The sequence below is a fragment of the Coregonus clupeaformis genome, chromosome 36, assembly GCF_020615455.1.
Source record: "Coregonus clupeaformis isolate EN_2021a chromosome 36, ASM2061545v1, whole genome shotgun sequence".
Taxonomy (NCBI): Eukaryota; Metazoa; Chordata; class Actinopteri; order Salmoniformes; family Salmonidae; genus Coregonus; species Coregonus clupeaformis.
The window spans coordinates 9,312,992-9,329,203 of record NC_059227.1 but is presented as its reverse complement, the minus strand read 5'-3'; the positions used below and the strand labels follow the sequence as shown (position 1 = coordinate 9,329,203).

Here is a 16,212-nt window from a genome sequence, read left to right as displayed (position 1 = left end):
GTCTCCTGCTGCATTATGATGTAAAGATTACATTCCGGTTAGCCAGGTCTAGCTAAAATATCTAGACCAATGACCTCTGTAAACCTGCCCACAAGGCCTGAAAACTAGCCCAACATTTTTTGCCGCAGCAAGAGAAGAGTTGACACATTTATCCAATAAACCCTTTTCCCATAACGCTATTGAGCGAATTAAGAAGGAATATCGGTGTCATTTTTAACGATGTAGGCTAAGAAGCCAAATTCAGTTTTCCATCAAATAATAATTAGGGCGAGTTTAAGAAATCATTGCAAGAGAAAAGATAAATCGCCCTTATTAAACTCTCCAGATCAATTTCCATCAATGGATGTCGATTTAAATTGTTTTGACTGCTATGATTAAGCAATAAGGCCAGAGGAGGTGTGGTATATGGCCAATATACCATGGCTAAGGACTGTTCTTAGGATATAGCCCTTAGCCGTGGTATATTGGCCATATACCACAAACCCCGGAGGTGCCTTATTGCTATTATAAACTGGTTACCAATGTAATTAGACCAGTAAAAAATATGTTTTTGTAATTCCTGTGGTACAATGCTGATATACCATGGCTTTCAACCAATCAGCATTCAGGGCTCAAACCACCCAGTTTATATAGATAAATCCGACAGGAGAGTTTGAGTGAGGAAAGTTGGACAGATGATCTCGAAATCTCTGTGCAATAAATAATTGGATGAACTTTTAAAAAACGAATGTTAGGCTATTTTCTGGCAATTGTGCTGTTATTATGTGCCAGATGTTAAGACTACAACCCGTTATAAATGTCCTATGTGGGAGAGTGACTTGTTATTTCAATATGCATAGGCTACTGACTAAAATATGGGTTTATAATGGAAATTCAATTTTGCCATAGTTTGCTGAGCAAGATGCAGGGAGCCTATAGTCCCTGACAGGCTAACATGCCAACATCTCATTTCAGGGAAAAGTCCACAATGAAACTGAAATGAAATGTGGAGAATGATACATTTGCGAGAGCTGTGACCATGATCACGATTGATAACTTCCAATTTAATTATCTAAACATGGCCATTAATAATTGCATAATAACACAAGGCTACAACAACAAACTGAGTTATAGGCTATTTATTAAATCAGTTTGCCAGCTCCAGGTAGATTACACAAGTGGCACATATTGATTTGCAATGACTCGTGATATCGTCATTTCAATATATATTTATTGTATCAAATGGTAGCCTGCAATGGCATAGAAATTAATAGGTCACTTGATAGCCATCATATGGAAATGTAGCTTATCATCTCCACATTTAATGTCATTTTCATTGTGGACTTTTTCCCATAACACAAGGACCGCGAGGGAGTTCCATAACTTCCATTTCAAATTTCCACTCGCGCAGCGCTCCAGATCCTTGAACTGAGCATTAGAATGCAGTTTATCTAAAGAGTTCTAGTCCACCTAAAGTCTATCTCAACGGAGAAAGCATCCGAGCGAGTGAAAAAGCGCCCCTCTGTCTTACTATATGTTGCCTATTTATCTGATGCTGTCTGGTCAAAAAATAGTATGACATGCCATACTCTTTTTGGTCAGACAGCATCAGATACATGGGGTACACATACAGTGCATGTCCTCTGCCTCGATGACGATGGCAGTATTATCAGCAGCACCTGTCTTTTTACTAAAGAAATGCATATTGTATCCCCCTAGAGTCTAAGGGCCTGGGGCTGGGTTTATACAAAGCTTGCCTCGTGGAGAACCAAACTTCCCTCGTGGAGAACCAAACTTCCCTCGTTCAGGTAAGCTTGGGGAAGTTCATGGCAGAAAAACTGCTAAACATGCTGTAAATCAGTGACGCCTCGCTACACGTCAAACCAATCAAACGCCTTGTTTAGGTGGAGCTCCAATAGTATTCACTAGATTAGTGGCGTAGGTGCAACAGTGCGTGACAATTGTTTTTACATTCAATGGTGAGGATGTACGGGAAATCGCAGAATAAAACCCCATCAAAATATGTTGATGTATATTGATTTTGTGTATAGAGCACACTTCGGACAAAACAGAATTCCGTTTTTCCTCCAGGTTTTCTTCCGTTTTCTGCAATGTTGCAAACTAGCATATGAAACAACTCTCTGCAAAATGTGTCCATCAAAACATTTTGAGGAACATAACACGTAGCACCAACGGGCATGTGGGGGAGTGTTCTTGAAAAGTAACAGCTAATCTAAATCTTGCATCTGGGAGCCAGGGGACAATTCAAACCAAATTCTCCAGACCTCCAAGGGAGGAGTAACAGCGACATGATTTTGGAAGTATGTCAACAGGAGACTACTACTAAGCTAAAAGATGGAATTGTTTTAAGATGGTAATAACAACGATAATTTAGCTATTGGGTCCCCTGTACGTATAATTTTTTTTAATGAATTTGGCCTTACTGCTATTAGCCCATAGAAACGCATTGAATAACAGATTCATACATGGAAAAAACGGTCAAAAATGCAAAAATGTAAGTATGTTTTGAAGGGTCTGTCCTATATCTGAAAGATATAAGAAAGCTCAGGAAAATGAAAAAAATAACATGAAATTCCCTTTATACCTTTGACGTGGAAATGCCATATCACTTCCATTCATTTTTTGGCCCGGCCCTGGGTTACCTTCAGACGAGTCCCGTGACACTTTAGAGATGTCTTATGGTCTGACAAACACCGCTGTAGCTCTGCCACCTTCCACCATAGATGCGGATGTGATGGATTGAGACGCAGCCCATGAAAAACAGATATCTTTAGCTTAAACGGACAGATTTTGATGGGAATGTTATTTATTTATTATGCCTCGAGTGGAGCATGGGGGGGCCTCTTAGCAGATATATTTGGTTTAAAAAATGTTTGCCCAGCTCATGATGCTCCTTGATGATGTGAGGCCTGAGGCAATGGCCTCTTCTGCCTAATGGTAAATCCACCAGTGCTTGTTTCAGATTGAGGATTAATTATAGGCTACATGAACTATACATTATGCTATTTTTTGCCAATCCTGGAACAGGGAGGAGAGTCAGAGCATCTCAGAGACTGAGAAGAAAGTTGATATAGAGCTATGATATAGACCGACTGGCCTAGAGATTCAGTGGGCTATTTGATTTCTTATTAAAGTTAAGTTTCACCTGGTCTGGGGAGCAACCATGAATGTAGTTAAATCATAAATAGCTATTTAAACTGAGCTTATTATAAAAGATAAATAGTGTGTTATATGTCCGGGGTGTGGCAAAATTTAGATTCTAGAGAAAAAAATTACTCAACATCCAATCCTCCAACTATACATCCAGAATCCCTGCCTAGAAGGGTGTAGTATAGACCTATGTGGCTGTTACAGTGACAGAGATCAGAGAGGAGCCTATTTCTACATGATGTCCTGCCACAGGTGGCCAGACCTTGTGACTTGTGGCTGGGTTAAATCAGGGAGACAGCCCTTTCAGTGTCATCCATCAATCTAATCTATATATCACTGTGTGAAACAAATATGCCACATTGATGTCACCATCACTAAAACGGACCACTAGTGATATAGTAGCCTATGTGATGATAATGATACAGATAAATAGAATATGAGTGAATCTTTCAAATATGTGTCAAATGTAAAGTGTAAAATGCCAGTTGCTCAATGTTCCCTAAAAAGAGGAGGAAGGAAACTAGGCTACATCATGTTCGTAAAATTAAATGTACATTCATGTTCAGGTCTGCTTCATTAAGTTCAGGGGTGGAAATGGAAGTTGTTTGTAAAATTAATATTGTTAATAATATATATTTTTCTTTTTTTTATCAATAATCATATAGGTCTATGGACTGCTCTTGTTTGTCAAATCTCTTTGGTTTGTTGTCAAACAGGCCATTATTTAATTAAAAGTGGAAATAAATATTGAAATATTGAGTCGAATTTCTTATACTGTATGTTTTATTCTGTTGAGAAAAATAATTTTGTCAAGAAGAATTAAACCTAATTGTATTCATTTCTGTTCCGTTCACTTTCTTCTAACGAAAGCTCTCTCTTGCGCTCTTGAAAAAACATACCGGTAAACTATTTATTTCTGCCATCTACTGGCTGATGTATGAAGGCCGCCATGGTTGTATAGCAAAGATTGTGGATTTCTCTCTGGAGGAGTATCGTGTCTCGTAGCTATGTAGAATCTTTGCTAGAATTACGACATACCTTCAACTCCACAGTATTGTGCTCTGTGATTGGTCAGCATAGCACTCGTCCAATCGCAGACGTTTGTATACATCGGTCTTTTCTGTCTGGTGGTTCGCTGATGTGGGTTTTAAGAAGTTAGCTTGTAAACCTCACAGGTCGATTTATACAGTTTTTCTCTTATATTTTAGTTCTTATTCACACGGATTATGCCTTATTATCAAACATGGGAAGAGTTCGCTCGTGCAGCAGAAAAACTATATTTGACAGATCCAATGAAGGTAGCTAGCTAACTAGTACGACATTCTTCTGTTGAGCAAGCTTGAAATCTTGATAGCTAACTGATGTTAGTTAGCTAGCGAGCAAAATGTATTTAGAAATGGTTATTTCACAGCACAAATAGATGTGATAGCCAATAATAACCATCACTGTTAGAGTGATGAAGTCTAGGTGCAGGATAGCTAGCTAGTTTGTTAGCCGTTTTTAAAAGCAATGCAGCCAGCTAACGAAGCCAGCTGTTAGCTAACAGTAGTTAACGTTAAATATGCTGGCAAATGTGAATAGGAAGGGAAACGACTGCCTAACTAACGCGAGTCAACTTTTGAAATATGTGTGAGCATCATGAAGATAATCAACCATGTTGTAATACATGCAGCTATGGCTGTTGCATATTTCAATAAATAGGCTAAGCGTTTTCAATTATCTTTGTGTTTTCTTCTCTCCTTTTGATACAGGTCAGGGTGGTTCTCAAATACAGACACTGTGATGGTAACCTTTGCATCAAAGTCACCGATGATGCAGTGGTAAGTTAAAGAGAAGAGTCTGCTCAGATCTGTTTGTATCCTACGTAGCCCAATCATGGACTAAAGGAGCCTAACATTACTCCTAGTCCAAGGACCTTACATGCTCTGGAAGCCAAAACAGCCAAATACTCACATTTACATTTTAGTCATTTAGCAGACGCTCTTATCCAGAGCGACTTACAGTTAGTGCATACAATTTTCATACTGCCCCCCCCGTGGGAAACGAACCCACAACCCTGGCGTTGCAAGCGCCATGCTCTACCAACTGAGCTACAGGGGACTACACCTGAATCGATTCTCAATTGCAGTACGGTTCTAGAAACATAAATCCCTCTACTTTCAAATCACGTCAAAATACTTTTACAAATGCAAAATACACACTTTACTGTACAGTGTTAACCGGTTTTAACACAGTTACAGCTCACAGTATTTTTCAGTGACAACACGTTTCTGGCGTCAGTCTTCCTTTTAAACACAGGTGTTCGGAGACACAGATAACTAATTAGCAGAGGTAGTCCACTCTGTCTTCCATCTGTTTTTCGTAAACAAGCGCTGTTACATGGAAATATCGCCATCTGGGAACCCTAACCCTATAAAGGTGTGTAGTAATTTAGCCATTATTTGTATTTATTTTATTTCTCACTGATTTGTATTTATTTATTTCACCTTTATTTAACCAGGTAAGCCAGTTGAGAACAAGTTCTCATTTACAACTGCGACCTGGCCAAGATAAAGCAAAGCAATGCGATAAAAACAACAACAGAGTTATATATGGGATAAACAAAACGTACAGTCAAAAACACAATAGAAAATCTATATAAAGTGTGTGCAAATGTAGTAAGTTATGGAGGTAAGGCAATAAATAAATAGGCCATAGTGCAAAATAATTACAATTTAGGATTAACACTGGAGAGAGAGATGTGCAAATAGAGATACTGGGGTGCAAATGAACAAAATAAATAACAATATGGGGATGAGGTAGTTGGGTGGGCTATTTACAGATATGATATGAAAGATGCATTCCTTATGTTTCCAAAACCGTACCGCAAGCGATGCGTGTTAATGTTTAGAGCAAGCATCAGGGCTCTTAACAAAACTCCCCCAGTCAGAAGATACTATTGTCATATCCTATATAGCTACACTAATTTGTTGCTTGCAAGACTTTGTAGACATGTTGATTTGTAGATTTTTTAAATAACAAATGTTGGCTTCATTTTGTGAACTATTCTTCTGTTTCCCTCTACCTAATCCACAAATCATTATCATGTTCTATTGCAGTGTTTACAATACAAGACGGACCAGGCTCAGGACGTGAAGAAGATAGAGAAACTGCATGGCAAACTGATGAGGCTTATGGTGTCCAAGGAAAGTGGTGCCATGGAAATGGACTGAACCCCTTACCCATAGTTGTATTAACTCTTCTTTGAGTCTAGACTGTGGTGTGTCAATGGCACAAACAACGGAAGAGAACGGAGCTGGAATGACGACATCGGATCATGAGAGGGGTTAGGGTGGATGGGGGAAATGGGAGGGGTTAGGGTGGATGGGGGAAATGGGAGGGGTTAGGGTGGATGGGGGAAATTGGAGGGGTTAGGGTGGAGGGGGAAATGGGAGGGGTGGTGGGAATCAAAAATGAAAATGGAGAGCATAACCTTCGCTGCTCTGAAGAGGGATTTGCTGGAGCTCTTTTAAAGAGCTTGTATTTATTTTCAGTTTTAAGATGGACTAAAAACAGATGGAGAGACGCATGTCTATTTACGTATATGGTTAGATTTTTATTTTATTTTGTTATTTTTATTTTTTATTTCCACATCGGGAAATGAAAATGACCATGTTTAAGTGAACATGAATGAAGCATGACCTTTTGATATTCGCACATGCTATTTTATTGAAAGAAGAGCTATGCCTCCAATGCCATTTAGTTAACTCTGTAAATGATTGCGTTACTCAATAAATGTTTATACCCCCGTTACAGCCAACAGCTCTTAATAACTCAGACTTTGATTTAATGCATTGTATGATTCCATTTCAATATCTCCCCATATTGCTTTTGTTCAAGCTGCCATACTAAGCACACTGGCTGAATGTCTTCAAATGTTCCTTTATTAATAATCAAGAATGCCTGATTTTCTGACATCCTCCATTTAATTGAAAATAACTTCTCATCAAGCCAGGTCAGTACCACGCTTGGAGAAGCATCTGATCATTCTCTTATTATGCGTTTGTACCTCATGTTTGCACAGTTGTGTCTTAAAGTGGCACGCCAGTCTCCGTTTCACCTCATTTATCACCTGATTTACTTAACAAAAGGAACATCTCAATAGGTAGTCCAGGTAAGTCATGACATGTATGGGGGGGGCTTCCCTGTCTTCTCTATTGCGCCTCAAGCAAGGGGAGAGGACTTTCTATCAAACCAACTCCTTGCATGCATTACTCAAAGTTCGCAGTTGTCTAAATAGACACTATTTTGCTCAAAGCATGTTTTTACCCTTTAGTGGATGTACTTTACTGTATTTATACTTGGGATATCACTTTTCAACAGGAAATGATGAAAACTCACTAGAGGATGTCTTTAACCAGTAGACAAGAACTACATTTCCCATGAATCACGGGTCTCCATTTCGAGAACTGGCAGAGGGCAGAATTGTCATTGCATCTCGTGGAACAACAAACCAGCAGCAGGTGAGATTAACTGCTCTTGCAATTAATGCAATCCAAAATAATAGCTCAAAGTATTCTTGGGCAATATTTTTTTCTTATCGAAAATGTATTAATCGATATTCCTTCATACAATGTAGGCATAGCCTATGGAATGTAGGATAATTAAACATTGTTGCAAGTTGATCCAATTGGAAGGTGTGATGTTTGGATTGTTGTAATGAGATAATGGTCAGGTGCATCAATAGAACTGGAAGGCTAGAATATTTTTGACAAATTAATAATAGTACATAACAATTTTGGAAAAGCAGCATTCGTCCATATTTCAAGTAGGCTAAAACTTTTTGCCTATCCATTGTAGGCCTATCCAACTGTTATTTGAAATATATAAATATCAAATGAAATGTCAGGACTAATGTGATATGATCTCATGCCAGGCCTATTTTTGCTGGTTGCCATCTGCTTCTTCCAGAAAAAAGCTTGTTTTGTCCTCATGGAGGGAACTTCCAGGGCTCAGTACTTATATTTTATAGTTTGTAATCACAAGATCCAAAGGGACACATTTATTTTCAGAATTGCTGTATGGATAATGCATGGTTAATTTTCTGTCAGGTGAAAACAAGTTATGTCAGTTGTAAGTATATCAATAAAGAGATGCTCACAAAGAAATCAGATTGATATGTTTCTAAATTCTCTATGAAAGTTGTTGTGGTATCAGAGGCCGGCCAGAAAAAAAGCTTTGTCATGCATTTTGGCCCCCATGAATTGTGACTATGGGGCCTTGTCCACTCCATTCTTTACCTAATCCTTTCAGAAAGGAATTCTGTGCAACAACAGTGCTACTTTGTTCTATTTTTTAAAACATTTTCTGCAAACCTCTGTTCAATTAAATCAAAATGTTTCAGTAGCAATTTGTTCGCATAATGGTAGACTTACAGTATGTGTGTGTCTGTGTATATCTGTAGTACTGGTAACCATACATTTCAGTTATTGCTGATTCTTTTTCTACTGTAAACCACATGCAACACATAGCCTACAAACAAAAATATTCATTCACTCACTACTAAGCATTTACAGTTAAATAATAAATAAATAATATGCCATTTAGCAGACGCTTTTATCCAAAGCGACTTAGTCATGCGTGCATAAATTTTTTGTGTATGGTGAATTTGGAAGTTTACATACACTTAGGTTGGAGTCATTAAAATTCGTTTTTCAACCACTCCACAAATTTCTTGTTAACAAACTATAGTTTTGGCAAGTCGGTTAGGACATCTACTTTGTGCATGACACAAGTAATTTTTCCAACAATTGTTTATAGATTATTTCACTGTATCACAATTCCAGTGGGTCAGAAGTTTACATACACTAAGTTGACTGTGCCTTTAAACAGCTTGGAAAATTCCAGAAAATGATGTCATGGCTTTAGAAGCTTCTGATAGGCTAATTGACATCATTTGAGTCAATTGGAGGTGTACCTGTGGATGTATTTCAAGGCCTACCTTCAAACTCAGTGCCTCTTTGCATGATGTCATGGGAAAATCAAAAGAAATCAGCCAAGACCTCAGAAAAAAATGTGTAGACCTCCACAAGTCTTATTCATCCTTGGGAGCAATTTCCAAATGCCTGAAGGTACCACGTTCATCTGTACAAACAATAGTACGCAAGTATAAACACCATGGGACCACGCAGCCGTCATACCGCTCAGGAAGGAGACGCGTTCTGTCTCCTAGAGATGAATGTACTTTGGTGTGAAAAGTGCAAATCAATCCCAGAACAACAGCAAAGGACCTTGTGAAGATGCTGGAGAGAACCGGTACAAAAGTATCTATATCCACAGTAAAACGAGTACTATATCGACATAACCTGAAAGGCCGCTCAGCATGGAAGAAGCCACTGCTCCAAAACCGCTATAAAAAAGCCAGACTATGGCTTGCAACTGCACATGGGGATAAAGATCATACTTTTTGGAGGAATGTCCTCTGGTCTGATGAAACAAAAATAGAACTGTTTGGCCATAATGACCATCGTTATGTTTGGAGGAAAAAGGGGGTTGCTTGCAAGCCGAAGAACACCATCCCAACCGTGAAGCACGGGGGTGCAGCATCATGCTGTGGGGGTGCTTTGCTGCAGGAGGGACTGGTGCACTTCACAAAATAGATGGAATCATAAGGAAGGAAAATTATGTGGATATATTGAAGCAACATCTCAAGACATCAGTCAGGAAGTTAAAGCTTGGTCTCAAATGGGTCTTCCAAATGGACAATGACCCCAAGCATACTTCCAAAGTTGTGGCAAAATGGCTTAAGGACAACAAAGTCAAGGTATTGGAGTGGCCATCACAAAGCCCTGACCTCAATCCTATAGAACATTTGTGGGCAGAACTGAAAAAGCGTGTGTGAGCAAGGAGGCCTACAAACCTGACTCAGTTACACCAGCTCTGTCAGGAGGAATGGCCCAGAATTCACCCAACTTATTGTGGGAAGCTTGCGGAAGGCTACTTGAAACGTTTGACCCAAGTTAAACTATTTAAAGGCAATGCTACCAAATACTAATTGAGTGTATGTAAACTTCTGACCCACTGGGAATGTGATGAAAGAAATAAAAGCTGAAATAAATCATTCTCTCTCCTATTATTCTGACATTTCACATTCTTAAAATAAAGGGGTGATCCTAACTGACCTAAAACAGGGAATTTTTACTAGGATTAAATGTCAGGAATTGTGAAAAACTGTGTTTAAATGTATTTGGCTAAGGTGTATGTAAACTTCCGACTTCAACTGTACATATAAGGACCATGAATGGCATTATAAAGGGCATCGATTGTAACATGTCTGCTATCCCTGATTTGTTTCTCCTGTTCACTGGGTAACTCAGAAGGCAGCACCATGTTTACAGAGGTTCTGTTAGCCCTGGTGGTGGGAGGAGTGATCTACTTCCTGGTGCAGAGGAGTAAGAGGCATCAGCTGAAGAGTGAGGATGGCTGGTGGGGGGAGGGGACTCCCCCGGACAGGGAAGAAGATGTCAGCATTCGCCCCTACACAGTCCGGATGGATGACAAGGAGTTGGAGGTGAGATGAGGAGAGGTATTATGGGCCTAGAGGAGGTCCGAACTTGCTCTTAGAGAGTTAAGGCTTATGCAACAGTGTTTAGTTGAAGATTAGTTGAACCTCATACCCAATGCTCCCCCCAGGACCTGTACAGGAGAATAGACCAGACCCGATCCTTCCCTTCTCTAGAGGACAGCCAGTTCAACTACGGCTTCAACTCCCACTATCTGCAGAACGTGGTCTCCTACTGGAGACATGATTTTGACTGGAGGAGACAGGTGGAGAAACTGAACAAATACCCACATTACAAAACCAACATCGAAGGTGTGTAGAGATCAGTTATGTGGTGATCAGTTGTCATTTAGAACAAGATGAAACTGAACAAGCAGATTTATTGGCTGCCAGTAAAGACTACGTAACTTTAAGTCGACGTCAAACTTTGCATAAAAAACAACAACAATTTGAGTCACCAGGAAATGACTTATGGTTAATTCAAGCATCCTCTGACCCATGTATCAGGCATTGACGTCCACTACGTCCATGTGCGGTCCAAGAACCTCCCTGAGGGCGTGACTGCTGTGCCTCTGCTCATGGTGCACGGCTGGCCAGGCTCTTTCTACGAGTTCTACAGGATGATACCCCTCCTGACTGAACCCTCCAACCCAGACGACATTGTATTTGAGGTGGTGTGTCCCTCCATCCCTGGGTACGGCTTCTCTGAGGCTCCACATAAGAAAGGTAAGTGGTTAGAAGCCTGGCTGGGTCAAGGGTCACATACAGTGCATTCGGAAAGTATTCAGACCTCTTGACTTTTTCCACATTTTGTTACGGTACAGCCTTATTCTAAAATATGTTACATTATTTGTTTTCCTCATCAGTCTACACACAATACCCCATAATGACAAAGCGAAAACAGGTTTTTAGAAATGTTAGCAAATTTATCAAATAAAATAAACAGAAATACCATATTTACGTAAGTATTCAGACCCTTTGCTATGAGACTCGAAATTGAGCTCAGGTGCATCCTGTTTCCATTGATCATCCTTGAGATGTTTCTACAACTTGATTAGAGCATCTGTGGTTAATTCAATTGATTGGACATGATTTGGAAAGGCACACACCTGTCTATATAAGGTCCCACAGTTGACAGTGCATGTCAGAGCAAAAACCAAGCCAAGAGGTCGAAGGAATTGTCCGTAGAGCTCCGAGACAGGGTTGTGTCGAGGCACAGATCTGGGGAAGGGTACCAAAAAATGTCTGCAGCATTGAAGGTCCCCAATAATACAGTGGCCTCCATCATTCTTAAATGGAAGAAGTTTGGAACCACCAAGACTCTTCCTAGAGCTGGCCACCCGGCCAAACTGAGCAATCGGGGGAGAAGGGCCTTGGTCAGGGAGGTGACCAAGAACCTGATGATCACTCTGACAGCGCTCCAGTGTTCCTCTGTGGAGATGGGAGAACCTTCCAGAAGGACAACCATCTCTGCAGCAGGGACTGGGAGACTAGTCAGGATCGTAGGAAAGATGAAGGGAGCAAAGTACAGAAATATCCTTGATGAAAACCTGCTCCAGAACACTCAGCACCTCAGACTGGGGCGAAGGTTCACCTTCCAACAGGACAACGACCCGAAGCACACAGCCAAGACAACGCAGGAGTGGCTTCGGGACAAGTCTCAGAATGTCCTTGAGTGGCCCAGCCAGAGCCCGGACTTGAACCAGATCAAACATCTCTGGAGAGACCTGAAAATAGCTGTGCAGCGACGCTCCCCCATCCAACCTGACAGAGCTTGAGAGGATCTGCAGAGAAGAATGGGAGAAACTCCCCAAATACACATGTGCCAAGCTTGTAGCGTCATACCCAAGAAGACTCAAGGCTGTAATTGCTGCCAAAGGTGTTTCAACAAAATACTGAGTAAAGGGTCTGAATATTTATGTAAATGTAATATTTCAGTTTTAGATTTGTTATACATTTCTAAAAATGTCTAAAAACCAGTTTTTACTTTGTCATTACGGGGTATTGTGTGTAGATTGATGAGGGGAAAAAACATTTAATCAATTTTAGAATAAGGCTGTAACGTAACAAAATGTGGAACAAGTCAAGGGGTCTGAATACTTTCCAAATGCACTGTAAATGCCTAGCCCATTGAATCTAACAAAGCGTGACTGCAAGATGAACTTTATATTAGGTGACTTTATTCGTTTTTCCTAATGAATGATTCTGTTTATGTTTCAGGTTTTGACTCGGTGTGTGCGGCCCGTGTGTTCCACAAGCTGATGAAGAGACTGGGTTTCCAACAGTTCTGTGCTCACGGAGGAGACTGGGGATGGATCATCACCACCAACATGGCCCAGCTGGAGCCCAAGTAAGACAGACAGACACACAGAGATATGGCCAGATCTTAGCCTAGGCCATGGGAGACATTATTATGTTTGGTCCCTCATTAAGGGTATTTAGAATGCATTATCATGTTTTATGAGTTACAGTGCCTCCAGAAAGTATTCACACCACTTTCCATATTTTGTTGTGTTACAGCCTGAATTTAAAATGGATGAAATTTAGATTTAGTGTCCCACACACAATACCCCATAATGTTAAATTGGAATTTTGTTTGTAGAAAATGTTCAAAATTAATCAAAAATAAAAAGCTGAAATGTCTTGTCAATAAGTATTCAACCCCTTTGTTATGGCAAATAATTTCAGGAGTAAAAATGTGCTTAACAAATCACATAAAAAGTTTCATGGACTCATTCGGCGTTCAATAATAGTGGTTACATAATTTTTTTAAATGACTAACCCATCTCTGTACCCTACACATACAATTAACTGTAAGGTCTCTCAATTACGTAGTGAATTTCAAGCACAAATTCAACCACAAAATCATGGATATTTTTCAATCACCCGCAAAAAAGGGCACGGATTGGTAGATGTGTAAAAAAATAAATTAAAAAAAAGCAGACACTGAATATCTCTGAGCATGGTGAAGTTATTAATTAGGCTTTGGATCACTACAAAGATACAGGCGTCCTTCCTAACTCAGTTGCCGGAGAGGAAGGAAACTGCTCAGGGATTTCAACATGAGGCCAATGGTGATTTTAAAACAGTTACAGAGTTTAATGGTTGTGATATGAGAACTGAGGATGGATCAACAGCATTGTAGCTACTACACAATACTAACCTAAATGACAGCGTGAAAAGAAGGAAGCCGATTATAGAATACAAATATTCCAAAACATGCATCCTGTTTGCAACAAGGCACTTAAGTAATACTGCAAAAAATGTGGCAAAGAAATTAAACTTTTTGTCCTGACTACAAATTGTTATGTTTGGTGCAAATGCAACACAACACATCACTGAGTACCACTCTTCATATTTTCAAGCATAGTGGTGGCAGCATCATGTTATGGATATGCTTGTCATCGGCAAGGACTAGGGAGTTTTTATTTGGTTAAAAAGAAACGGAATATGGCTATGCACCGGCAAAATCCTAGAGGAAAACCTGGTTCTGTCTTCTTTCTAACAGACACTGGGAGACAATTCACCTTTCAGCAGGACAATAACTACATTAGAGTTGCTTACCAAGACGACATTGAATTTTCCTGAGTGGTCTAGTTACAGTTTTGACTTAAATCTGCTTGAAAATCTATGGCAAGACTTGAAAATGGCTTTTTAGCAATGATCAAGAAACAACGTGACAGAGGTTGAATAATTTTTTTAAGAATCATGGGCAAATATTGTACAATCCAGGTGTGCAAAGCTTTTAGAGACTTACCCAAAAATACTCACAGCTGTAATCATTGCCAATTGTGTTTCTAACATTTATTGTCTCGGGGGGTGAATACTTATCAAATTAAGATATACTGTATGGGCGTTTTATTTTTCATAAATGTTAGAATTTTTCTTCCACTTTGACATTAGAGTATTTTGTGTAGATCGTTGACCAAAAATGACAATTAAATCCATTTTAATCCCACTTTGTGACACAACAAAATGTGGAAGAAGTCAAGGGGTGTGAATACTTTCTGAAGCGTAAATCTGTGAATGATATGAAGTCAGGAAGCCTCGCAGTTTGACTCGGATTCTACTTTGCTCTTTGGTTTTGTCGCCCCAGAATAATCAAAGGCTTGCATCTCAACTTTGCTCCCCCCTCCAAGCCGGGCCTGCCCATGGCTCTGTCTATAATGCTGGGCCGCTGTTTCCCCAAGATGTTTGGCTTCAATGAGCACGACATCCAGCGCATCTACCCCGTTGTGCAGAACCTAGTGGTGGAGTCTGTCAAGGAGTCAGGATACATGCACATCCAGGCCACCAAGCCTGACACTGTGGGTAAGAGATGGAAGGGGAAGTTTTGAAGGGGAAGCGTTCGGGGCTACACACCGCTTTAACTGCTGCTTCTGTATAGACCAGGACCAGGAATAAGAGACTGTGCTGTAACATATATCTGGTTCTGTATGTGTCTGCTCTCTTCCTGTAGGTCGAGGGTTGAATGATTCTCCAGTGGGTCTTGCTGCTTATATCTTGGAGAAGTTCTCCACCTGGACTGACCATGACTTCAGGAACCTGGATGATGGAGGACTTACGGGTAGAACGTCTTAAACCTGAACCACAGCCTTTGGTGTAAAATAGTATAGTATTCAAAGGCTTCTTTGTCAAATTACCATGTCCATGTTTATAGTTTTTGTTTTTTAGCACCTCTCTTGCCTTGCAGGAAGTTCAGTCTGGATGACCTGCTGACCAACGTGATGATCTACTGGACATCTGGCTGCATCATCTCCTCCATGCGCTTCTACAAGGAGAACTTTAGCAAGGGTCTTGACCAGCCACATTCAAAGTGAGAGGACTGTTGCTATGTAATATCTACTGTATGTGCTGTAATATCTACTGTATGTTTGTGATGTAATAGTCTAGCTAGCATGAGGCACTCCACATTCAGAACATAAAGGACTTTGTCCTGGTAAGTCATGCTGTTAAAGTAGAAAGGACTCAAACAGATGTTATGTTTCAGTAAACTAATACACTTCTTCGCTCCCTCTCTACCCAGCATGCCAGTACACGTGCCCACTGGTTTTGCATGCTTCCCCAACGAGCTGATGCACACCCCCAAGCTGTGGGTGCAGCAGATGTACCGCAAGCTGAAGACCTTTACACCCATGGCCCAAGGAGGACACTTCGCTGCCATGGAGGAGCCAGAACTCATGGCCCAGGACATCCAGAACTTCACCAAGACACAGGAGAAGAGGAAGAAGTGATGCTTTAGTCCACACATCTGCCTTTCCTGTTTACCAAACAGCACCAGTTGCTAGGTCAGCTAGCACTGGTGTTATGATAGCACTGAAATGTGCCAGAAGTTACTTGATAAACCCATAGCGAGAGAGAGAGACCTCTGCCATAGCTGGCTTTTTTACAACCATTGGCATATAATACTAGCCTAGTCTGAATTGACTAGAATTGAAATGGAATTGACCCCAACCCTGGGCTTTACTGTATTATATTAGCCTGGTCCCAGATCTGTTTGTGCTGTTTTGGCATGACAACCA

The 16,212-nt window shown here is 40.4% G+C and overlaps 2 protein-coding genes across 2 annotated transcripts; both read left to right on the top strand.

Annotated features, from left to right (window-relative positions):
- The first annotated feature begins 4,254 nt into the window (after positions 1-4,254).
- srp9 (signal recognition particle 9) lies at positions 4,255-6,503 on the top strand. The gene is made up of 3 exons (XM_041865575.2): positions 4,255-4,448; positions 4,902-4,970; positions 6,249-6,503. The coding sequence occupies exons 1-3, from the start codon at positions 4,377-4,379 to the stop codon at positions 6,360-6,362; spliced, it is 255 nt and encodes an 84-aa protein (XP_041721509.1). The 5' UTR covers positions 4,255-4,376; the 3' UTR covers positions 6,363-6,503.
- Positions 6,504-7,327: 824 nt separating this feature from the next.
- On the top strand, positions 7,328-16,166 carry LOC121552613 (epoxide hydrolase 1-like). The gene is made up of 9 exons (XM_041865576.2): positions 7,328-7,652; positions 10,506-10,699; positions 10,822-11,002; positions 11,198-11,416; positions 12,911-13,040; positions 14,787-15,001; positions 15,150-15,257; positions 15,365-15,506; positions 15,717-16,166. The coding sequence occupies exons 2-9, from the start codon at positions 10,517-10,519 to the stop codon at positions 15,922-15,924; spliced, it is 1,386 nt and encodes a 461-aa protein (XP_041721510.1). The 5' UTR covers positions 7,328-7,652; positions 10,506-10,516; the 3' UTR covers positions 15,925-16,166.
- The last annotated feature ends 46 nt before the right edge of the window (positions 16,167-16,212 follow it).